Source organism: Mus musculus, chromosome 1 (assembly GCF_000001635.26).
Source record: "Mus musculus strain C57BL/6J chromosome 1, GRCm38.p6 C57BL/6J".
Taxonomy (NCBI): domain Eukaryota; kingdom Metazoa; phylum Chordata; class Mammalia; order Rodentia; family Muridae; genus Mus; species Mus musculus.
The window spans coordinates 107,588,463-107,614,595 of record NC_000067.6 but is presented as its reverse complement, the minus strand read 5'-3'; the positions used below and the strand labels follow the sequence as shown (position 1 = coordinate 107,614,595).

Genomic DNA, 26,133 nt, shown 5'->3' with positions numbered 1-26,133 from the left:
TTATAATCAAGCTACAGTATGTAGACTCAGAAAGTGGGAAAGAGGGAGGGAGGGGATTGAGGAAGTAAATGAAAAGAGTTAAAATTGAAAAGCAGTTTATGGGTGGTTTAGAAATCTAGTAGGTAGAAACTTCATGTAGCATATGAGTGCCATCCTAACAAAATTTCCAAATAATGAGGGAGACCAAACCCAACTGGCTAAATTTTGTCCCTGAACAAAACTTCCAGTATGGGGACTGGGTTTCATCCAATTGAATTGTTGGCCAAAAGAGTTGAGAAATCCCCAAACAACCTAGACTGTTGATAAGACCAAAGGTTGCTCTCCACAGAGACAGCAAAGTCCCATTGCTGAAGACAACACCCACAGAACTCAGTGAACATGGAAAAGTCGAGATGGAGCCTGCGTAGAACCTTCACCTCTAAGCTTGAGTGTTGGGAAGGTAGTCTGCAGGCTAACAGAAGAAAAACATAAACACCAGCCCAGCCACAATACTTCTGATCTTCAGTCTGTCCTGAATGCAAAATATGCTAGTGTAAAGCAGGAACAAAGTTTGTGGGAGGGAGTAACCAACCCGGGTCTGATTTAACTTAGAGCCTACTACGCAAGATGGAACCCATACCTGACATTCCTTGGCCTTGTGTGACCAAGGACCAGAGAGAAAATAGCACAGAAACCTATGGTAAAACCAAGTACTACTGGTAAAATAAAAATGGAACAATAAAATGGCTCCTAATAATGCTATACTCATAGATTGGTGCGTCATTCAACCATCATCAGAGATCCTCCTGCAGCAGATGGGAATACAGAGACCCACAGCCAGAGAGAGAGAGAGAGGGAGAGAGAAGGACAGGGAGAAGGACAGGGAGAGGAAGAGGGAGGGGAACGGAGAGCATGAGGGGTGAGGGGGGAACACACAACTGTAAATGGTATCCCTCATCAAATGTCTCCCCTCAGAGATAAGGCGATCCTACAGAAGACAAGGCAGATGAATGAGGAAGACACAGGATAAAGGATACCAAGAGAACAAGGTTCACTAAATCAACAGACCGAAGTTTATATGAACTCACAGAGAATAAAGCAGCATGCACAGGGATTAAACTGGTCTGCACTCAGTCTTTTGCATATACTATATTATGCTAGGCTAGGCTACCATAGCTTTCAGTTTAGTACTTTTATGGGACTTGAGTTTGTGACCATGTGGGTCACTGATCTTTATGCCTTTTCTTGGGCTCTTCTATTTATTTATTTTTGTTGTTGACTTGTCTTGTTTGTAATTGGTATGATAGGTTTTTTATTATTTTATTATATTTTAGTTTGTTAAAAGTATTTATTTATGAATTGAAAAAACATTTTTATTCAATACCTTTTACTTTTGAAATTAAAATATAATTACTTTCTTTTTAAAAATATAATTACTTTCTTTTCTGCATTCCTTTCCTCCCTCCAGACCCTTCCATGCCCTCTATCTTGCTCCCTCTTAAATTCATGCTCTTTTTTCTTAATTATTATTGTATGTATTCCATGTACATATATATGTATATATACATGTATATAACATATGTACACATATATTTATATGTGTGTATAACATATATACGTGCACATATATTTAAATATACATATACATGCTACATGTGTGTACATATACATAAATATATACTGTTGCGTATGTATATATATATGTATGTGTGTGTGTATATATATATATATATATATATATATATATATATGTATACAATGCACAAAAATGTAAATACAACTTGCTCAGTCTATTTAGTGTTACTTATATGTATATGATATCAGGGTTGGCCAACTGTATTGGCAAACAAAGTTGGGGGTTTGATGGGGAGGTACTATCTCTTCCAACATCAGCATTCTTCAACTGCCTTAAGTAATTTATTCAGGGGTAGAGCCTCATGAGACCTCCCTCTTTCATAATAGCATGTTTATTGGCATTGTGCTTGTTTGGATTGTAGCACTAGAGCCTTGAGGTAAACTACATCTATGTCCAAAACAAATGTAATAACAGAATGCAAGTAGGGACCAAGACTGTAACACATTTAATTGCTGCCAAGTAGCCATATGTAAGAATAATTTTTCATAACCTCATAGGCTTTTCTTTTTAGAAGCGCTATCACAAACAAACCTATCACAGTTGTGGTTCTGTGTCTATGAGCAGACACTGTACTGGGTACACTAAATGCAGGGCGCTGCATTTGACCCTGTGTCCCCCATCGGGTGATGAGCTTGTGGGAAGCACTGATGCACCGCTCAGGGGTGGGGAAATGCAGCCTAAGATTGGGACCCCAGTACTGGTGAGGAATGGCACAGGCTAGGGCAGAAACTGGGGTTCCCTCACTCTTGATATCCAGACACTACTAAAAATCATAAGGAGGAGTCAAGAATGGAGGGGGCTTAAGGGCTTGCAATGAGGCCTGGGCAGTGGGAAGGGAGAAATGCGGCTTAGTTTAGCAGCAGTTGTCCAGGAGCTTGAAGGACCCTTCTGTGGGAGACTTCGGGGAGGCTTTGGAGCAGGAAGGCTTCCTCCACTCCCAACACAGCGGTTCTTGATGAGAGAGGCAGTCCTTGATTGTCCATATTGCTTATTCACTGTTCATCATGGAAAATGGGTGCATACCACTTCCTCAGTGTGGACCAGAAACTAAATATCTTTTGCAGGAAGATTGAATTTAAGAGCTAAATACATTTTAATATACTAGCAAAAAATAAACATAAATCAAAAATAAAATGTAACACTATAATAATCTAAGATAAGAGATAGTAAAAAATAAAACAGTAATTGTGGGAAAACTGTGTATTGAAAACTACAAATGGAATGCAAAGATAAAAGATCTGAAAACTGGGGAAACATGCTTTGTTCATATATTGAAAGACACTTATGTCTATCCACTTTAGGTTTCTGTTAATAGCAATGCAATCTTTATAAATATCCCAACAAGCTTTTACATAAGTACACAAACTAAATCTAAAATTTAGAGAAATCAAGAGCTTAAAATAAGAAAGACAGTTTAAAAACATAAGCATAATGTTGGAAGACTCAGTTTAGTTCAGAGTTCAGAATTAAGTACAATAATCAAAATCATGTGGTATTATTTGCATCAAAATAGACAGGCAGATCAATGAAGCACAATCATTAAAACAGAACCACATGTACATGATCAATTGGCTTCCAATATAGACACTAATACAGTTATAGACTCAAAGGATATTTCCATATAAAGAACTCAAAATGGATCTTATGCCTAAATTTATAATTGAACAGTATTAACATTTTGAAAAGACACATAGCTAGTTCTTAAAACTTTAGGTTGAATGAAGAGTTCTTAGACATTATAACAAACACATTGTGCATCAACCAAATAATATGTAGTACTGCATTAAAATTAATAAACTTTAATTTTTAAAAGTATTTTTGTGAGAAGGAAAGTCCAAGGAATGAGTTGTAAATAAAGTCTATAACTCACATATCTGATAATTTGTTCTCATTGTATTTTTTAAACAAAATAATATAAATATATAAAATATAAATGAGAACATTTAGAGGATATTTCACTGTAGACCATATATGGAGAGCAAATGATTCTACTGAGAAAATGCTGAATATGACTATTATTTTAGTGAAATGCGAACTAAAACCATTATGACATGTGACTCTTTACATAAAAGAAATGTATGATAACATTTCAGTTAGTGTGTACAGCAACTATATCTTTGTTAGGAATGTTAAATAATACAAACTATTTAGGTGAACAGTTTGTAAGCTCTCTCTATGTCTCTCTCTGTCTCTCTCTGTCTCTGTCTGTCTGTCTGTCTCTCTCTCTCTCTCTCTCTCTTTCTCTCTGCATCTATCTATCCCTATCCCTGAGACAGAGATTCACTATGTAGCTCCTACAGGCCTGAAATTTACTCTATAAATCAGGCTGGCCTCAGAATCATTGCAATCCTCCTACCTTTACCTCTCCTACTAAGGGCTAGGGTTAACCATAAAAGGTTTGGCAATTTCTTAAATGTTATAGCTGCATCTCCCAAATAATAGAGGCCATTCCAATCCTATGTAGTCAAAAGAAATGAAAGCATTAATAAGTGAATATGTGAGCATGCATGTTGTTAAAAACTTTATTTACAGTTATCAAACCTTGACAACATTGCAAATATCCCTAAGATTATGAATGGATAAACAAATCATATGCATATACAGTGACATATTATGTAGAAAGAAAAGAAACTGTATACTAATATGTATAACTATATATAGTTCATTACATATATAATACATATTTACATATATATTCATACATATATTACTGTATATATAAATTCATTACGGTATTATATATGTATGTGAATGTATGTATATATATATGTGTGTATGTATATATCTATATATATATACATAATAATGTAATGAAGAAGAATCTAAACATATTTTCAGTGAACAACAGGAACAATACAGAAATGGACACAGTATTCCACAACATTAATTAGGAAACAAAGAAGTACTTGTCTAAGAGTGGTGTAAGAGGCTGGAACTGAACAGAAAGGGGATAGATACGAAGGTTACACGCCCAGGGAACATGACAGAAGAGGACGCAGAAAGATTGTAAAAGCCAGAAGATCAGGAAATGTGTTGTGAGATTGTGCCTTCTAGCTATGAGAGGGAAGGAAACTAAACAATGAAACCTCAACAATGTGCCTCACAAAAAAAGGACCTGAAAATTCCAGTGACAGTTGACATCACCAGGTAGCTAGAGAAAATATCAAGGGGCTACTCCCTTAGACGAAAAGCTGTAATTAACACTGCTGAGACAGAGAATTAGTCATCATCAGGGGTGTGCCCCAGAATTGGTTACCTCATACTTAGTGGTCAGTCATAGGAACAAAAACTCATGCAGGGACACTGAAGAGACACAGCAGACTGCATGTGTATGTCAATCCGTTTAGATGTATATGTATAAAACTATGGTTAAAGATGAGGGGGCTCGGATTTGGAGGATGGACACGGGAGAAGTAGGAAGGAGGGAAAAAGGATTAAATAATATTTTAATTATTATTTTTTAATTCTGAAAGAGATATTTCAAAAAGTATCCAGGGGAAATTTGCAGGTGTGGCAGACCTGTTCTGTGCCTTAACTGCAGATGGCATCAGGGGGTAGATGCATGTTTCAGAACTTACTGAACCGTGCATTCAATTATTCTGGTTCTATCCAATTATACCTCAGGAAAAGTATAATTCCAAATTAGAGATGGAAATCAGATCAAAGTTCCCAGAGCCCCACTTTCTCAGCTCCTGGATTGGGTCATAACCAACCCTGTTTGGAAAGCACAGTTCCTGAGCTGAAGGTGGCCCAAGGATACAGTCTGTACAGCTGGGTGAGATTTAATGAAGAACTACATTGTGCAGGATTCATGGAACTGTCAACTGAGAATAAAGCAGAGTCAGGAGTCACCATTATTTAGTCTACCTCATTAAACATTAACAGGACCAGCAATAGTTAGTGTACTGCAATGAAACCTTAGTGTGACTAAGGCAGCTCGAGTTTCTGGAGATCATTTTGGATGTCTTATCACATACCTAAACATTATACTGACAGTATTATCATTTCAGTAATATTTATTGAGAAATTAAGAGTGTAATAAACTATTGAAGATATTCAGCACAGTAGTCTGCAATACATTTTTAATTTTCCAAATTGTCAAAGTAGGTTCAATTACAGAAAACTTTGCCCCATCCTGAAATTCAATGCACAGCAAGATGTTGCCACTGAATGATAATTGTTGTGAGCAAGACTTACAGTAAAAATAAGCTACAAAAATGATCATTATCCTGTGGCAAAATAGTATGAATGTATATTTGTATACCTATAACAGAGATAATACATGTTCACATTAGTGGTGATTTCTGAGAAGGGGACTTTCAAAAAGCTTAAATTTTCTTTGAATGTTTTCCTATAATTTTCCACTTTCTACCATAATACAAATGATATGCAGTCAGAAAATATAATTCAGTCTTTTTTATTTAATTTTTAATTTATTTTAGAACTTCATATATAAGTAGTCTATTTATATTCCCATCCCTCACTCCTCACCTGTCCCCTCCTGTGGCCCTGTAACTCCCTCTCATATTCATGACTTCTTTGTTTTACACACACACACACACACACACACACACACACACACACACACACACGGCGCACACACACACACACAGAGGCACACACACACAGGCACACACACACACAGAGGCACACACACACACATACACACAAACACACACAGAGAGACGTATAAATACAACCCACTGAGTCTATGTACAATGCTGGCATGCATATGCATTTAGGGCATTGGGAGTACATTTGAATCATGTCTGAGCATGTGGTTAATTATGGTTTGTAAGAATCATTCCATGTGATGTTTCCATTAGAAAGAGTAGGAGGAGATAAGAAAAACACTTGGAGCTTTAGAAAGAAGTTGGGGGGGGGGGATGAGGAAACACTTCAGAGCCTTATCTCTCAGCTCCATCCTGAAGGTTCTCACTGAGTCCTTGAACTTGCACTTGAACTTTATGGAAAGAGTTGCCTGAACCCTGACTCCTACAGGAGTACTGGGTAGCACTGATGGAAGGAGATACTCTCTCAGCTCCTCGGGAATCACACGGCAGTTATTCTGTAACTCTTACCCTTAGCTTTGTGAATGGGGGACCTCCACTGGCATTCCCTGGTAAGTCTGTCAGTGGTGGGGGTGCACAGCTTAGAGATGTTAACAGGGCGTAGCAGCACTTTAGGGTCTGGGTTGTTAGTATCGCTGGTGAAGAGATTCACCTCAGACATCCCAAATCAAGTATGGCCTTCTTGTCAGCTCAAAACTGCCATACAGCCATACACCGCATTGGGACAGTCAGCAACAATAGTCACCAACTACTAAGCATACTCTCTTTACTTTTACATTGAAATCACCTTGGCAAATTTGGTAGCATGGAATTTTAATTATGTCATTCAGCAAAGAATGGTATATAAATCAATCACATTCACCTTTCTTGACTTTGGTTGTTGCTGTTGTTTGAGGCAGAGTCCCCTGTATCATTTTGGATGATCTTGAATGTGTGACCTACCTAGCCTGCACCTCCCAAATGCTTGGATCGGCAGGTTGGCACCATCATGTCTATTTTTATAGGGTTCTTAGGGCTGTGCCCACGGTCTTGTGCTTGTTATGCAAATGCAAACACTTCACCAATTCTAAGCCCCAGAAGACCCTTATGGAGAAGAGAACCTGCCACAGAACAAGATGCTACTGGTTTTGTGGTGCCAGATAAAGAAAAGGAATGGGTGGTCAGCACAGAACCTTGGTTCTGTTCTACAGCACCGGGCGTTCCTAATCACTGCAGTGGCCGCAGCTGCTTCGGTGCCTTCCTCATTGACCTCCACAAAGCACTTGTGGGCAACCTTGGACACGGGCACATTCTTCTTAGTTGTCATGCCAGAGAAGTCAGCCCTTGTTTCCTCAAAGGCATCTGTCATTCCCAAATTCTGAAGTACAGTTTCCAGGTCGTAACTCTCCTCCAGCTTTAATCTGGGTAAAAAGACTTGCACTTGACTTTCTGTCAGGGTTTCTGGGTTTGTCCAGGCTCTAAGCTTCTCATATGTAAGTGCTTTTTCCACCTGGAATGACAAAGGGTCAACATTTAGAATTAAGAGGACAGTAGGCTGGAGCTGGCTGCATTGCCTTATCCCTTTACCTAGTGAGGAGTGCTCTCATCTAGTGACACTTGCTGGATTTGTTTCTATTCCTAGACTTTTCTAAATTCCTTCTCAGTTGGCCGTGACAGCTCTCATTCTTGACTTATGACAACAGCTTTCTGATTACATAGAAAAGACAAAGAAATGAAGAAGCCTGCCATCAATCCTGTGCACTAGCATGCTGACACTGGCTTGTATTAATTTTAAGTACCTGGTAACCTAAAGTCAACTATGGTAGCATTGTCCCCAATTGACAGTTGCCTTAGCAGAATGTTATTGGCCATACACCTTCTATTTTTGAAGTCTCTTCCTCTCCTCACTTGGCTCCTTTTCTGTCATGAGGATGATCAAAGGTAATCCCAGCCTCCCCCCTACACACACACACACACACACACACACACACACACACACACGCCTGTACTTTAGACCCTTGTATTCAAAGTGTCATCCATGACTCAATCGCACTTGCTTCATCTGACATCTTGTTAGAAATGCAAAACCACAAGCCATCATCTGCTAGCTTAGAACCTGAATTTCTCAAAATATTGCCCATGGGATTCACAGTCATGTTAATATGTAGAAAACATCACTACAATTCAATGTTAGCTTTCTTCCAGGATTTTTGCTTAAGAATTATTAGGCCATCAACCAACCCCACCCTCCTACATAAAAAAAAAATCTGTTCTATTTTTGGAGCTCCCTCATCCTAGTTTTATTAAAACTTGTCTACTCCCAGTTAAACACTTGGAAGAAATGCATCATACGCGCGTTCACTAAAAGGTACACTGGGTACCCATCTAGCTGGAAATAACATTTAGCTGGAAACTGAGCACATGTTAGCTGGGAGATGGACCTAGAGGTACAAGCTCACTGAGTTTCCATAGACTCTCAGCGCCCAGGGCTCACCACGGCGAGATCAGTGCTTTCATCAGGAAGGAGAATGACCATGCTCAGCTCTTCCTCGGCATAGGGCAGAGCCAGAACCTGCATGTTCACCTCGTCCACATGCCCCATCTTAAATTTAGCATGCTTGAACATCATCTGCACTGTTTTTTTCTCCTAATGAAAATAAAATTAAAGTTAGTCTCCCAAAACAAATTAAAATATAAATTACTAAACCTCAGCTATATGCAGCTCCTGGAACTCAGAAAAGTATAAAATGATCATTATTTCTATGCATTTAGTCTGTTAAATGTAAAATCTTTATTAGCACATTGCAGTATTAGTAGAATAGACTATTGTTCTATGAATGAACTATTACTAGGTTAAAAAAAAGGACAGTGTAATAATGAAACAGAACTTTAAAACTTGACATAGTTTTTGAAGAAATTGTGATTGTTTTTAATAAATCTCATAGTGAAGCACTTCCAAGGATTTATAGACAGGCATCATTTCTCCAGATTAAGTAGGGTATTCACTGTCATTCGGCCATTGGATCTCATTTAGGAAGACAGGCAAAACAAAGAGAAATATACTTGTATTCTGGCACTGCCAAGTTGCAGAGATAGTTTTATATCATTGCTTTTCTAGGGAAGGAACCATGACATGAGGTATACAGTCAGGCAGTTTTAAAGATGTACCAAATATATTTTACAATAATATCTCTATGTATCTTGCTATGCATAAATTGACAGAAGTCAAATTCCGTTATATATTTAAAGGGAATGCAGAAAATTATATTTAAAATTAGTCTAACATCTGCTAGAATTTTTTCTCTCATCAAAGATTCTATAAACTTGAACTCTATAGCTGATCCACATATCTACAATTGACACAGCAAAAGATATCTAAGCAAGCACAATTATAGCATGACATCAGTGTGATGACACAGCTCAAGCAGGGTTTTACTCAACAGAGATCCTTTGACTAGATATGGAAGATGAAATTGACTAAGGATGAGAAAATGAAATACTATCAGTCTACACAATGTTCTAGTTTTACGTCCTACTACTAATTAAAGATACAGAGGAGGCATCACTTTCATTAGAAACATTAAGAATCAAGATTCTGAAAAAATTTTGTTCCTTTTCTCATCCATCATCTTTTTCAGCTTACTACTTTAAGAAAACAGCAACACATTGAAAGTACTGTCCTACCTGATTAGTTTTAAAGGGCATGCCTCTCGTGTACTTTCGGTCAAACTGAGCCTTCCACTTCCCTTTGAAATACATGGCATTCACAAGAACCAGCTTAGTCAGTGGGCAGACTGTTCCAGGACTCAGAACTTCAGAAATTTTACCTGGATAGAACATAAGATAAAAAACAAAAACAAAAAAACAAAAAAACAAAAAAACAAAAAAACAAAAAAAACAATACAGAGACAGAGGAAGAGGAGAGGGGGGAGAAGAAGAAGGATGTAAGAGAAGCCTATACTGATTTGGGAGACGAGGAGACAATGAACATTCTCTCATGCTCATTTGTCTTGACATGAGACAAAACCATGAGTTTTAAACCAGGTAGGGCTGCTACTATGGCTCATCCTTCAGCTTGTGTATGTAGTTCAGGATGAGAACATTGCCCCAAACTTCTGCTAAGTTTACAAAAGTAGCAGCTGATAACACTACAACAACAACCCAATACCTTTGATTCTAGCAATGCTTGCTTGGCCATAGCACTAGAAGATCTGAATTACACTACTATGGACATTTTGCTTGAGATTACCTCTTTGTTGGGGTAAAATTCTATTGTGCATTCATGCATGATGTTTACCTAGTGATACTTTCTTCAATTTCAACAGCCAAAATTACCTGCAGTCATGTGTGGAAGGCAAAGCCAATCCTGATTAAGACTCACTGCTTAGTACTAATCTACAAATCACCTTCAGATAAGCAGAGGCTTCCCAAAGATGAGAAATATAGACCTGTAGAGGGGAAGAAAGAAATGCTCCAAAATGGAATAAACTGGAGAAAGAAGTTATGGAAGCGGCATAGAGAGGACCAAGTTCAGTTGCCCCATGAAATGGGACAAGATGGTCTGCAAGATACCCTTGAGCTCTAATATGCTGAGAAACCATGCACATGATCAGCTTACATGGAGAAAGAAGGTGAAGCACTAAAGAGAAGAACTAATGGTACATGAAAGGCCAGGTACAGAGAACCCCTTCCAAAACTTAGTACTATTTCATCAGTGGAAAAGGAAGAGCCCACCAGGCAGATGACTTATAAAATGTAAGAGGCCCTCCCCTTCCTGTGCTCAGCCTTTGACTGACTTTTAGGATAGTCAAGGATATTTGCTGCTAATTGGCACACAGTGGGTATATCATAAATTAAATGTTTTGTCACTTGAAGAAGTAAATTACTTAATTCCTTCACATCTTAGAAGTCTTTATGTTTCTTGTTTATTATTTAGGGTGCCCTCTTTTGCTGTAACTCAAGTCAAGAATAGCCAAACATATTTCAGGAGGCTAGGAAGAAATCACATCTGTGAACACTGCAACCACAATATTAACAAGTTATCTAGACCCTAGAGCAATTTTTAAAAGTTTCATGTTCTGACACAAATGTGGCCACCACAGTCAGTTAAGAAGAGGAAAAGGCTTCAAGGCAAAATGATGAGCTGCTCAGATTTCCACAGAGAGGCAGTGGGCCAACTCCAACTGATTCACCATCTAAGCCCTCTCCTGACCCTTCAGTTTCAGAGCATAACAGGTTTTCCCCTGACAGAACATTAGCAACAACCTAAGCATTTCTAGTACTGTCTAGAGGGAAGCAGTCTGAGATTCAACATTAGGATCCTTAGGAAATTACTATTTATGATTTCATAATCCTGAGGAAAAAGATTTGCTTGTTTCCTGATAGTCCAGCAAACACGCCATCACAGCACTGAGAACTCAGTCATACGAGCAACAGCATGGAGGATGTGGCCCAGCATGTCATAGTCTTCCTTGCTCCTAACTACAAAGTCCGCATAAATGAATACCTCCTACCTTCAGTTTTTTCCGACACCCAGTCATTGATGTGTTTCCTGCACCCTTCTGTGTCTTTAGCAAAGGACAGCTCTTCTAGTCCAGCCTGATAGAATTTGTGGCAGGATTCCTTGAAGGTCTACCGACACAAACACAAGTTGGACATTATTCAGCGAGGTTCTCAAAACTGTAGACAAAAGTATTTTCTCTTAACCTTTCCCCTATCATAAATTTCTGGATATATGCCCAGGAGAGGTATTGCGGGATCCTCCGGTAGTACTATGTCCAATTTTCTGAGGAACCTCCAGACTGATTTAGCTGGAAAGAACCCAGATGCCCCTCAACAGAGGAATGGATACAAAAAATGTGGTACATTTACACAATGGAGTACTACTCAGCTATTAAAAAGAATGAATTTATGAAATTCCTAGGCAAATGGTTGGACCTGGAGGGCATCATCCTGAGTGAGGTAACACAATCACAAAAGAGCTCAAATGATATGTACTCACTGATAAGTGGTATTAGCCCAGAAACTTAGTATACCCGAGATATAAGAGACAATTTGTAAAACACATGAAACTGAAGAAGAATGAAGACCAAAGTGTGGACACTTTGCCCCTTCTTAGAATTGGAAACAATCACCCATGGAAGGAGTTACAGAGACAAAGTTTGGAGCTGAGACAAAAGGATGGACCATCTAGAGACTGCCATATCCAGGGATCCATCCCATAATTAGCCTCCAAACGATGACACCATTGCATACACTAGCAAGATTTTGCTGAAAGAACCCTAATATAGCTGTCTCTTGTGAGACTATGCCGGGGCCTAGCAAACACATAAGTGGATGCTCACAGTCAGCTATTGGATGGATCACAGGTCCCCCAATGGAGGAGATAGAGAAAGTATCCAAGGAGCTAAAGAGATCTGCAACCCTGTAGGTGCAACAACATTATGAACTAACCAGTACCCCGGAGCTCTTGACTCTAGCTGCATATGTATCAAAAGATGGCCTAGTAGGCCATCACTGGAAAGAGAGGCCCATTGGACACGCACACTTTATATGCCCCAGTACAGGGGAACGCCAGGGCCAAAAAGTGGGATTGGGTGGGTAGGGGAGTGGGGGGGAGGGTATGGGGGACTTTGGGGATAGCATTAGAAATGTAATTGAGGAAAATACGTAATAAAAATATAAATAAATAAATAATAAATTAAAAAAATAAAAATTAAAAAAAATTCTGTGGAGGTGATTCTGCATTTCAAGATGCATTTAGAAATGTGTGCGCCTTCTACACTGCCCTACCCTGAGATGCCAGGTGAAAATATGTACCTCACTGTGTAGCCCATTGCCTGTTAAGAAAGGTGCCTTGTGCACCAAGACACTTACAAAGATTAGCACTGTGGTTATCCATGCACAAAGCACAGAAATGTTTCTTGCAAGCATTCTGGGTTGATTTTATTTGAATTTCTGTTTCCTAACCCAGAAGGTACTCACACTTTTACTCACTATATTGTAAGAAGCTAAAATGTCAATTTCAAAGTAGAAAAGGAAGTAAACAGAATATTTATGTTTGAAACAGTGATTGGGTGGTTCTCAACCTTTGGATCTCGACCCCTTTGGAAAACCTTTACCTCCAAAAATATTTACATTATTGTTCACAACAGTTTCAAGATTACAGTTATAAACTAGCCATGAAAATGATTTTATGGTTGGGTATCTCCATGGCATAAGGGACTGTATTATAGGATTGCAACATTCGGAAGGTTGGGAACCAACTGTTGGAAAACAGAGAGCCATAAAAACATCTCTGGAAGTAGCAGAAGACAGAGTGAATCAGAGTGAATACTCATAAAGTATACACGAATAAGTGTGTTTGTGCATGTTAGCCTGTCTGCGTGTTTGTTTGTATCAGCAAAGTAAAACTGTAACTTGAAGTTAAATTAGGACATTACCTAACACATTAGAACCCAGACAATTTTCCCTATAAAAGTAAGTTTTCCCATATATATGTGGCAATTAACTGCCTAATACTTATTCTAAAATATTTTAGGGGCCATGTCCAGGAGAAAGGTGGTATGTGAGTTTGGGGATATATGCTCAAGCATGAAGACATTTTTATCTTAGAAAGGCTGTTTTGTCAGTGACTGAGTTTGTGAAACAGGAAATGGCCAGTGAAGGCACAAAAGACCCATTAGAAGCCATCCATATCAATGTAGAAGGCACAGGCCACAGCCCATCAGAATCCAACAGTGGTGATTCAGAAGACAGAGCAAGCATTGAGAGGCTGTCTCAACAAGACTTGGCCTCCAAAGTGAGGTAGGAGTGGGGAACGCCTGTGTGTAATGTGGTAGATGGTATTGTCACTCAAGGTACAGATGGAAGGGTGAGGATATCTATTGGCATGCAAGAAGATAACATGATGACTTTTACCTCAGGGAAGGATTTATAAGGAAATGGCCTCCTTAGTCAAAGTCCCTCTCACCAAGATACCACAGTTGCCAACGCCCCACCCTTTGACTGACTACTTGTCCCCTTAATGATCCATGTTCTCCTGTGGGAACCAAAACCAAGTTTTTTTCAATCTTTCCACACCAACCCAAAGCCTGTTACAGACCGCCTCTCTGTTTTCCAAGATCCTCTCTAATCTAAAATATTTGTTCCTAAAATATTTTAATTTCACAACCCAGCTGAATACCCCAGAAAGAACTATTCTGATATAAGAAATTCCTCTCAAATTATATTCTTCCCAACACAGCCAGGCACTGCTTTCAGGTAACAGTTGTGCCCCAATTAACCTTATAGAACTAATCTAAGTTTTTCTAGCTCTTCTAGGGAACTCTCAGACTCCAGACAAGTATTCCTGCCAAGCAACAGCCTAAGCTGCCCTGACTATGGCTTAGTCCTAAGAATGGGATCTCTCCACCTTCACTGAGATCCTCATTTCTTTGGGATATCTTCTTGTTTCCCTGGCCATCTCCCCTTTTCCTTGGTCTTGGGACACTTCTTTCCAACCACCAGGACCATGAACCTAAAAGTCCCAAATGTATATCAGGATATTTTTTTTTCTAAACTCCTTGGTCCCTAGTCTACCCATCCCAGCAGATTTCAAATCAGCTACAGGCTGCTCCACTAACTCCAGCATCAGCCTCAGTTGTTTCCTCAGAATCTATTTCCTGGTCCAGCCTCACAGATTATACTTCTTGACCTGCAGATGGCCCTGCAGAATCTGTACCTAGGCTGACACAGCCTGCTCTTCCCAAACTTGGCCAATAATAACCCAGCTTCCCTGAGCCTCCTAACTGCAATGCCCTAGTGTCAGTAGGAAGCAGCAAGAGAAAATGACATCCATGTACCCAACATCCAGTGACAAAAAATAAAACAAACAAACAAAAAAAAAAGTGGAAATGAAGGGATTCTGACCGCCTTGAACATGGTGGACACGACTCCGGCAGGCCTTCCCTTTCTTTCCTATTCCCTCCACCTTGTTAAAAGCCATTATATTACAATCCTAAAGCATGCTACCAAGGTGCATTCCCTTATTTGGATACTTCCTCCTCCTTAAGTTGCCCACCAATGTCCAACTATCAAAGTATTGTCATCCAGCAATCAAAAGCTCACTTAATGAACAGACCCAATTAAAACTAAACACCTAATCCTTACACACGTTTCCCTGTGTATCTTTATGAACTGCCATTTTCCTATGTGCTGTGTCTGTCTCTTTTCTATCCACAGGCAGTCCTTTGTCCTTCCATGACAAGTATCCCTTTCTCATTCCCCCTTGTCTTCTGTCTCCTGCCTTTGTCCTTTATTCTTATCCTCTGTCCCTCTGGAGACAAATAAATCTCCTTTATGCTGAGAACTTGGTCTTGGGGATCCTGAGTAGACACTTTTCCTAACACATACCGAAAGGAAATCACACGATTCTTCTCCAAAGAGTCGGCAGGCACTTTTTAACAAGTACTGAGTGTCAGTTTTGTTAATTTCAGCGAGAAGTGTCTGGAAACTTTGATGAACATCTCCATTTCCACTCAAACCAAGTACCTAGGGAGAGAATAAATAAATAAATAGCCTGTTTTTAACATGATTGTTTTCTCCCCTCCTACACACAAGCACAGCTAAGGGATGAAACTTGGAAATATTTCTATAGTAAAAGAAGTCTGGTTTGACTATCTTAACAGAGGTTTTAGCTCAGCACTCTTGCCATCTGAAGCCATGGCTGCTTTGAAGGATGCTGGCAGCATGTGTGGGCTTTATCCACTAGATGTCAGTAGCACATCTCTGCTGTGAAAAGTAAACCTCTGAGCCCTGAAGAAGTGTCCCTGGGGAAACAAAATGCCCCTCTTAAATGGCAGCCACTGGTCTGCAGGACTCATCCATCCCAGAAAAGCATTATGTGATAACTCAGGATGGAGGGGCAGCATAAAACCCTGATAGCAAGAGTGAATGTGATAATTGGAGAACACAAGAATAAAACGGCAGTTATGGAAAGGGAGAAGCTTCACTTGTTTGTGTTTGTTTGTTTTCCAGATTGGATCACATGATGATAGTTATGATTTCCCTTCTGTCTCCTACCAAGTCTCACTCCCAACGTTTCTTCCCCAGGAATTCAGTGAGAAGAAGATCTCAGCTTCAGCTCCCGGATGCACTGCAGGACCTCATCCACACACACTCTCGTGATACCTACATGGACATTTGTGTAATGCTCTCCCATATGGGCGACAATATCAGTGTCCTCAAAATATCACTATTTTCTCACTTGCAGATAAAGATACAGACAAATATTTGAGATATAACAGATTATATGTTCCCTTTAAATGGTTCCCAAAGAACTAATTTTGTGTTTATGTTAATTTTCTTCAACTTAGGTATAATCATACCTGAAAAACCACCCATTCCACAAAAGCTTACTTATCCCGCTGCATTTCTATTTAAAACATAATACTACAAAAGCTGAAAAGATAACAAAGCAGGGTTTAGTCTGTTCCTTTGTGTAGGATAGGATTCTAATTTACCATTTTTCTTCAAGATGTGAATCTACAGAATGTTTGATGACTTTTATCTAGATAAAGCAATTTAACACTCAGTGTCTCCTGTAAACTATAGAAGAGATGAATGGTCCCACAGGATTTCCTTCATTCTGTACTGGCCCATGTCAGTTCACCACAAGGTATTTCTTCCCACCTACTAGCCAAACTGACTTTCACCAACCAGCTGATACAGAATAAACCCATGCTCTAGGGAGTCAGAACTAACCTGTTGTTTTTCTTCCCCTGTATCCATCCCTGCACCACCAGTAAGCATACCTCAGACATCTGGGTAGCAGTGTTTCCTTTGGCTCCAAGGTAGACCATGGCCAGGGCTGAGGAGACACTCATGGGGCAGAAGAACAGGTTTCGTGACTTGTCTTTTTCACTCAGTATTTTTAATAGACTGATGGCAAAAGACCCATTGGCTTCACTGAGGTCATCCATTTGAGAGGGTCTAGACTGAAGGCACAGCACAGAGGTACATCAACAAAGCTTACTGTAGTTGCATGGTCCTGGTCCATCAGAGGACAGTAGGTATATCAGGTGGAATATGTATACCTCAAAAGACACCCAGTTCCAACCCTTAAACCCTGTATGTTCTCTTATTATCTTATTTTGCAGTCAGTATCATACTTGTGTGATTTAATTAAGGATTTTAGGCATGGACACTGACCTATAGTATCAAGGAAACTGTAACAAACTAGCAAAGATTCCTAGAAGAGAGAGAGGCCAGAAGGTTCAGAGTGAGAAAGGGAGATGCAAGCAGAAGTCACAGGGAAGCCAGGTCATCAATGTGGCCATCTCAAGAAGCTGAAAAAGGCAAGGAAATAAGAATGCCTGTAGGTGGCATTGTAAGAGTGGGTAACAGGCTTTGAAGTATCATGGTAGATCTGAACCTCTAAAACCTTGAGATAATGAATTCATGTTATTTGCATTGCACTAAGTCTGTGGGAGAATTAAAAGGTTAACCTTCAGGTGGACTGAGAAGCTCTGGAGAGGAAAGTTGACTTGATTGACAACTTGTGAGGAAGCTTCTTCTAAGAGGACACCCATAGCAAACCAGCTAGTATCCACCACCTCCCAACTGCAGGGGACAATGGGCCTGCAGATGGAATCTTCCACCCTGAGAGTTTCGCCCCCCCATTTCATCATATACAATCCCCAAATCCCAATACCACATGCACATAGTTTTCTTCCACAGAAGGACTTCAGCCCTTGAGTTGTTATGATTAAAGAACAATTTTGTTCCTGGAGATGACCACCTTCTTCCTTCATTTCCATATTGACAGCATCAATCACTGACTAACAAATATAATACAGGGCCAATATGAAATCAAAATCAAATATACCCCTGAATATATACAAATGTAATCAAATACTGGACCATGAATGTAGAACTCTCTGAAACAGGGGCTCAAACAACCTGCAAAATTATTTAATCCCTCCCTCAAATAGTCACTCCTTCTATTAAGTAGACAAAAGTTTAATCCTTCCCTCAGTCACTCGCTCCATTTAGTTGCCAATAAGCTACCCTGACAGTTGCTGATCTTAGGGTCAGGTCTATAACCTCAATAAATGTCACATTGAGGTCAGTAAAGACATTGCCTCAAGGAGGGAAGGACTAGAAGGCTGAGCAGGGTGTGGATGACCCTTCCAGAGTTCCAGGGAGTAATTAGTGACTGAAACTCCCAGATTTCACAGCCTGTCATTCCTAATCATCAACCACATTCACACACACACACACACACACACACACACACACACACACACACACTCACACACACACATATCAGAATACTGATATTTTTTCCTCTTTCAGATATATGTATGTCTCTCTCTCTCTCTCTCTCTCTCTGTCTCTCTCTCTCTCTCTCTCTCTCTATATATATATATATATGTATGTATGTATATTCAGTCTCTAGTATAATTATTAAAGAATATTCTAAGAATCATCAATAATTTTCTACAGATAAAAAGTGTAATTTCTATTACCATATAATGTGAAAATTTGGAGGATAAAACTTCCCCAGTTTTGAAGGTTATATTTAGGGTGGCCTAACCTGGAATGTAGATAGTTGCTAGATGAAAAATTTATGTGAATGAGGGTGATTCCAAAAAAAGATGCAATGTTTTCTACAACATCTGCTGAGACTGATGTGGGAACCTGTGTGTGTGAGCTCGAGTGTGTGTGTGTGTGTGTGTGTGTGTGTGTGTGTGTGTGTGTGTGTGTGTGTGTGTGTGTGTGTTTATTTCACCTGAAACATCCCAGGCACAGCAGAAGCACAGGATAACTTTAACCTTTCTCTCAGCTTTACTAAACAATAAGAAAGCTAAACCGAAAGAACAAACAAAACAGACTTGCTGCCCTCACTTCCTTCCTTTGGAAGATCTCTGTTTAGAAACTTGTGATTGTTAATTAGGCTTTTGCCCCTTTGAAATGTATATTTTGTCAAATGCCTCTGGGCAATTTTACAGTCCCACCTCACCCACCAAAACCAACTAAAACTACCCATTGGAATGTAGCTACCCAGTTGAGGCCTATTAACCTGGGTCTGGAAATGGAAATGCCCCAGTCTAGGTCTGGGCAGGCAGCACAGTCCTGTTGTCCCAGCTTGTTGCATGTAGCTTTTGCTACCCCACCTAAACTCCAGGAACTGACTCAATACCAGTCCCCACCCAGAGAATATTGAATCTGCGGATGGAAAACACAGACATACATGTTGCTCAATTTCAACTTGCCTCATTGGCTCAATTGTTGGACATTATAAGTCTCCTACGGCTAGCATGTCCTCCCCAATACTCTTAGCCCAGCTCCCTAAATCTGTCTTCAACTTTAGTTGCTCAGTTACCTTTAGTTCCAGCTCAACATTCCCAACCTCCTCCTGCCTGTAGAAGTGGCCTGCGGCCGCTCTACCCAAAATCTCACATGACTGCTTGACTTTTCTCCCACCCAAGCATGGCAAACTCTTTCTCTTCTCCCTTTGTCTCCCAGTTTGCCTGCAGGGACCAGAAGTCATGCCTATTATCCTTCTACCCAGCAATTGGCCCATGGCTTCTTTACTGATAGATTAAGAAGCAATTGGGAAACAGGACCTTACATCAGAACCACTCCTACACCAGCTACTCAGGAAACTGAGGCAAGCATGATGACCACAAGTTCAAGGACAGTCTGGGCTACCAACTAAGTTCAATACCAGCCAAGACAATTTAGAGAGAGGCTGTTTAAAAGTAGTAAGAAAAAAGAGGGCACAGCCAGTGTGTGTGTGTGTGTGTGTGTGTGTGTGTGTGTGTGTGTGTGTGTATCCACAGCACACCAGCACTATAAACAAACATAGACTCAAAGAACAAGAGTCAAATTTAGGCAGGATTCTTGTTTCAAGTGATGAGAAGTAATACTACTTCTACAAACGTTAGGATCACTATAGTGCTATTGTTATTGTGACTAATTATGATTGCAATAGAGTCTCATGATCATTAGCTGTAGTAGTTGTTATTAGTTATCACAATCTTAACAAATTGTGTCTTCAACAATCACTTTATATTTATTTGTTTAATTCTATTAAAATATATAGAAACCCTGACAATTAATCCTTACAATAGTTAAAGCTAATCAAATCAGTCACTGGCCTATAGCCCTGCAAGCTATTTTTAATGTTATTTTTTCATTCATATGTACTCATAATCTTAACTGGAAGTTTTAAACTCTTCAAGAAGAGTATGTTGTAATTTGGAAGATTAACACATAAGCAACATGGAAAGCATTACAAACTTAACATAAAGGTGAATGGCCAGGTGCATGTTCATTTCCCTGTACAGGCAGATAGTGATTTCAAATTGCCTCATACGGTAGCTTTGCAACTGTACTTTATTGGGGTCCAATGACTTGAGGGTTTCCTGAATCTTTCAGATGCAAGAAAATGTAGGACATGAGTGGGGTCAGACAGAAGAGGGGTTCTCTATTATTAACGATTTTGTTTGAAGTTACCCCAAGGCAGTTTTTAAAAGAAGTCATCTATTATGGACCAAAATGTGAAGTTCTTCCCTATCTCCACATCATGAAACTTCTTCAGGACTTGAAGCAAAGAGTGTAGGTATCATGAAACATTTGTGTTGTAGAAAAGCCCCAGTACAGCAGGATCTATCTTGTCACCAGGCAACACGTCCCCACACCCTCAACTTACACTTGACATTCTAAAAAGTATGAGGATAAAAAATTTCTCAAACCTCTTTATCAACCAGAAGGTGGCAGCAAGGAACTCAAAACAAGGAAATAAGAATATAATCGAAACATGACCAAAGTCAGATTTGATCCTACCATAGGACAAAATGTGTGCACACAGGTGTGTCATGTGTGTGTGTGTGTGGGGGGGCATGTTCAGCTTGTGTTAGCAGGCCAAAAGAACAAAAAACTAGTGCATGAAACACAACTTTACATGCAATTGCTCTTAACTGCTAAATTCTAATTCTGAGTTTTTTCATGTGTCTTCTTCCTTCATGTCTCTACTTTGTCCCCGTTCCTTTTAAACACCCCAATGGTAGTCAGTAGCATATCATAGCCTATCAACTGCATATTGACACATGACCATGCACACACACACACACACACTGTCACACATAAACACACTCAACTGTACACACCCACAGTCATACAAACTCACACGCACACATTCACATGCTTGTAAACCATGGTCCTGCTTACAACAGAGGCAGGAGCTAGAAGACAATGTGACTCCCCATTACTTTTGTGTCTCAATTTCAGTTATACACAGAAGCTTTTGAGAAAGTAGGAATATCAAGCAAAAATATCTTGACTAGTAAATCTAAAGTGAAATTATTTTCAGTAAAATACTAAACAATAGCTTTAGGGTTCATTCTGAAACTAGACTATTCAGCTAATAAAATGAATAAGCATTTGGCTAACATTCATTTTACAAGTGGAGAAATGAGGACAGTGACAATTGAATGCTGTCTGGGGATTTACAGGAACACCAAGCCTTCCTCCTGCTCTGTGCGTGTGACACTATGCTTCTGCTGGGAGCATGCCACACTGTGTTCCTCCTCACGTGTGACAGATAAAGGCATTCACAGAGCACTTGTGCTACACTCTACTTTCATGGTTGTTGGAACACAGCCAAAAAAAAAAATGACCCATGGTGATGAACACTGCCTTGGAGGACTGGAAGAGATGTTCCAGGAAAAACGGGAGAAGGCCTTTTACCTTCAGTGCATTTGGTTCTCTGGATTGTTCTTAGACATGATTTTGTGCCTCCCTCATTAAACACTTACATTCAATTTATAAGACATGCTTATTCTTGTTGAACGTTGGAACATAGCTATAGAACCCAGTCTGGGGAAAGGACATACTGAATGCTTTTCTCAGTGTACCCTGAATCCGGATATGGCTTTCTGCCTTGCCTTCCTGCTTTCCTGGATATAATAGACAGTATATGCCAGGCAGTTGCATTTAAATTGGTCTGCCACCAGAAAGTTCTAGAAAAGGGTCTGAAGAGGCTCTAGGAGACTGGAGCATGGCTAACATGGTTCTGGCAGACCTTGACCTCCCCCCATTCTCTCTGCTTTGCTAAAAACCTTTAGATTATATTCATTTAGCTAGCCACCAAAGTCTAGTCCCTTATTTGGTCACTTGTTTCTCCCGAGGCTGCCCACCAAGGTCTATATATCAATGTATTGAAGTCCAGCAATCAAAAGCCTCCTTTTGGCTCACACGTGATCCATCTAAAAATGAGGTTTTCCTTTGTACCTTTATAGATCACTATTTGTCTATGGACTACATCTGTCTCTTCTCTATACAGAGGTTATACTTTGTCTATTTAGGGAAAATATTCTTTCCCCTCTCCCTTGTTCCCTTCCTCTTCCCCCTTGTCCTCTATCTTCTGTCTCCTGCCTTTATCCCTTATTCCTTGTCCTTTGTCCCTCTGAGGCAAGTAAATATCCTTTGTGCTGAAAATTTTGTCTTGGGGTACCTGTTGCCAACTTTGAGGTTCCTTTCAGGACTGCTCTATTAATACTTATTTTGTGCTTGCTGGTGTTTATTTACATGTTTTTCTGAACTCAACCAACCTTCCTTGAATCATTTTTTGCTTTGTTAACATTCTTGAAAAAGTACACTGAAACATGCTGTCTTCCCAAAGAAGCTGACTCTGACAACCTGAGTGGGAATTCTGAAGGTGGTAAAAAAGCAAAACTTCAGGCTGAGAAATTGGCAGGTACAAAAAAGAATGCAGCAGATCACATCTGTATGGTATTTAGGGGTGTGATCTATGTGGGATCCTGTGAGACACAAGGGGGAGATGAGTCTCTTTTGCTGAATTTGTGAGTATAAGCATAGACTGGGAGCTGGAAGCCATATAGAGTTTTTCTACCAAGCATGTTACATGTAGCTCTTGGGCTTGAAGAAAATGACACAGCTCACTATTGTGTGTGGAAAGGGGCTGGAGAGTCTTTTGGTAGGCCACCATGATGGACCAGTGAGTGTTGATACAGATGAAACCCTGGAGAAGTAGGAATTGTCAGACAGAGTGATGGCTGCACATTACAAAGAAGGGAGGAGTCCAGAATCAAAAATAAAGTTCCATGCTAAATGTTTACTTAGATTGGGTCAAGAATCTTAGCAAGTTCCTATGAAGAATTGGCTTGGAATGGGGAAGGTGATGCATTCCATTTGAGATGTGTGAGACACACCAGGTCATCTGAGGCTGTAAGGTGACAGCCAGTGTAGTTTGGAAATAAAGGTAGGGCTAGAGATGAGCAGACATTCCAAAGCAAGAGTTAGGGGCCCTGGGGATCTGGAATCCAAGACAACCTAAGCTAACAGATGAAATGGTTTAGATCCTATGAATGGTGGAGGTACTGTAAGAGAAGCCCACCTTACTCTAGGTGCTGTCCATGTAAAAGGAAGAGAGAGAAAACACAAATAAAACCAAAATCATGACCTCGGGATCAAGGAGTTATTGGGAGAAGCCGGAGGATATAACTGTGTGTTCCACAGATACACAGCCTAGATTAGGAGCCCATGATATGAGAAAGAGAGCCCTTGGGAAGAAGTCTGGACCTAAGGTGCAGAGCTGTAGGGCGGGTGCCTGAAAACTGGAAAGTGGGGAATTTAGCTGAAGAGCAACCATTACACAAGTTAAAGGATTGTAGGTAAAAAAGAACTGTTTCAAGTTGACAAGAAGTAATTAATAAACAAAAGATAAAAGAACTTTAAAAAGGAGGGGAGTGGCTAGTGGAGTGGATAGGTGGGTGGGAGAGAGAGGTCAGAGACAGGAAATAAAGAAGGCTTTAAGCTGCACAGTGGAGAGGACTTGTATTTCTGCCCCGAAGGAGCCAGCACTGCAAACAAGTGTGAGGCTCCAGGTAAATTCCGGACATGTTGCAGGTTGCTCCCTAGCCTTATTTTTGTACCCTTGGCTTCTCCCAGTCGCAGTTAGAAAAAGCTCCAGCGCTCCCTAAAGGAAATGAAAGCCCAGGGCTTGAAATAGCAAGTGTCAGGCGCCCAGCCAATCACTAGAAGCCGACAGCAGGTTTGCAACTCAGGGTGCCCATGCCTTCTGTCAGCTTTGCTGAGACACACCTGACCCCTAACAGCCCAACCGCACTTCTTACCTCTCTGTCACTGGAGTCCTCTGCTAACTCCTGGGCTCTTTAACTTTGGTGAGATCCTGGCCTTTCTCCTTCTTGGCTTCTGTCCAGGTTCTTCAGTGCCAGTATCTATCCTAGGCCCCCGGGGTCTGAGAGGTTTGAGAGCCTCTCCCACAGCTTCACCTTGAAGATACCTGCTGCTGTGGCTGATCCTGCTGCTATTCTTGCTTTGTGGATACTTAAAGTCTGTCCTGATCCTCCTGATCGGGGCAAGGCGCCTGTCGGGTGACTCAGAACATAATGCACAGACTTGAACACTCTGTGACTCACACTTCCCACAGTGGGATCTGGGAGGAGCCAGAGCCTGGCCAGGCAGCTTCTTGGGCAGGGGTGGAGTAGGTTGGGGGCTGGGAGGGTGGGAAGGTGGTGGGTGTCAGCTGACACTTGTATTTGTGTTTGATTATGTGAATGCAAGAGCCGGTTGGCAGTTGGAATTTAACTTTCAAAATTAACCAAAGGCAAACCAGGAATCGCAACTGCTCTCAGGGCAAAAGCAACTGTTTTGCTTGGCAACCTAGCTTTTGGCATGCATCCTCAAAATTAATCACATGATTATATGCTAAATGTTAATCACAAACAACTGTTGTAACACACACACTTTTTTTTAAAAGCAAGAAGGCTTGAAAATTAGGAATAAACACATTTTTTACTGCAAAAATTCATGTACTTTTTTGGAGACCTGAGTGGTTGTGTGTGCGTGTGCGTGTGCGTGTGCGTGTGCGTGTGTGTGTGTGTGTTTGTGTTTGTGTGTGTTTTAGTTGGATATTTTGACAATGATTTGAAGACCTGGTTTAATTTTGATTTATTAGTGACTGGATTGTTGGCTATACTGAAGAAAAGACATCTCAGGAACTGAGCTGATTAAAATGAAATGCAAGCTTTCTTTCTTAAGCCTTTACCCTTGGTTTTTAATTTCTACGCTAGCTCATTTGTTTGGTATTAAATATTCAAAATGTTAAGAACATTTTAAGAACACTGGACTTCTACTTGGAAGATCATTATGAAGGTTAGAAGGTAAATTTCCAAGCCTCCAAGACTTATGTGTTCTAGCCATCAAAGCATATGACCATGTGAAGATCAAGTAAGTTATTCTTAAGATGGTAACTACGGTTTCAAAGAACAGTTCATATCTCATTGACTGAACAAAAGAGCCTTTATCTGCTAGGGGATCAATTGTGCTTTTTAACAAAAGCATTCTCCATATATTCTTGGAGGCACTTAACCAACACAGAAAAGTTCAGCATACTTAGATTGGTGGCCCTTAAAAAACAAGAACTGAACAAGGATAACAACAATAGACATGCCAGAATAGAAGGGAATCTCCAACCCCACACAGAGAACTCCAGACAACTAATGAGCTCTGAAATGGGAGACTCTGCTCTGGGGAAGAGCCGACCATCTGGTCATTCAGAAACAGATGGTCAGCCCTGGAAACATACATATGAGTAACATATAGACTCAGCAGTTTGTCTTTTACATAGTTAGGAATATATATGTATGTACATATACACATGATAGTGGTGAAAGGAAAGAAATGGCTACAAATCTGAAAGAGAGCAGGGATGGTGTATAGGAGTTTTTGGATGGATAAAAGAAAGATAAGGGATAAATGATGTAATATCTCAAATAAAAATTATATTTTAAAATCTGCAAGTATGTGATTATTTCCTTTTAAAAACACTCATAGAAGCCTTGATGTTTACCAAAATAGGTTAGTAGTTGTTGGGCTACTTACACAACACATAATCATCTCTAATCATTGCTTTTGAATCACAGCAGTAATACTCAA

General features: G+C 40.0%; 1 protein-coding gene across 4 annotated transcripts; it reads right to left on the bottom strand.

Moving 5' to 3' along the window:
• Positions 1–5,617: 5,617 nt before the first annotated feature.
• Positions 5,618–24,670, bottom strand: Serpinb8 (serine (or cysteine) peptidase inhibitor, clade B, member 8). 4 transcript variants are annotated; one of them, NM_011459.4, is made up of 7 exons: positions 24,309–24,590; positions 16,959–17,141; positions 15,559–15,696; positions 11,679–11,796; positions 9,850–9,992; positions 8,660–8,812; positions 5,618–7,675 (listed from the first exon to the last, which is right to left on the bottom strand). In NM_011459.4, the coding sequence occupies exons 2-7, from the start codon at positions 17,124–17,126 to the stop codon at positions 7,271–7,273; spliced, it is 1,125 nt and encodes a 374-aa protein (NP_035589.1). In that variant the 5' UTR covers positions 17,127–17,141; positions 24,309–24,590; the 3' UTR covers positions 5,618–7,270. The 4 variants fall into 4 exon arrangements, with proteins under 4 accessions (NP_035589.1, XP_006529356.1, XP_006529355.1 ...); XM_006529292.2 differs by having other exon boundaries at positions 7,619–7,675; positions 8,625–8,812; positions 24,309–24,670; NM_001159748.1 differs by lacking the exon at positions 5,618–7,675 and having other exon boundaries at positions 8,446–8,812.
• Between the last annotated feature and the right edge of the window lie 1,463 nt (positions 24,671–26,133).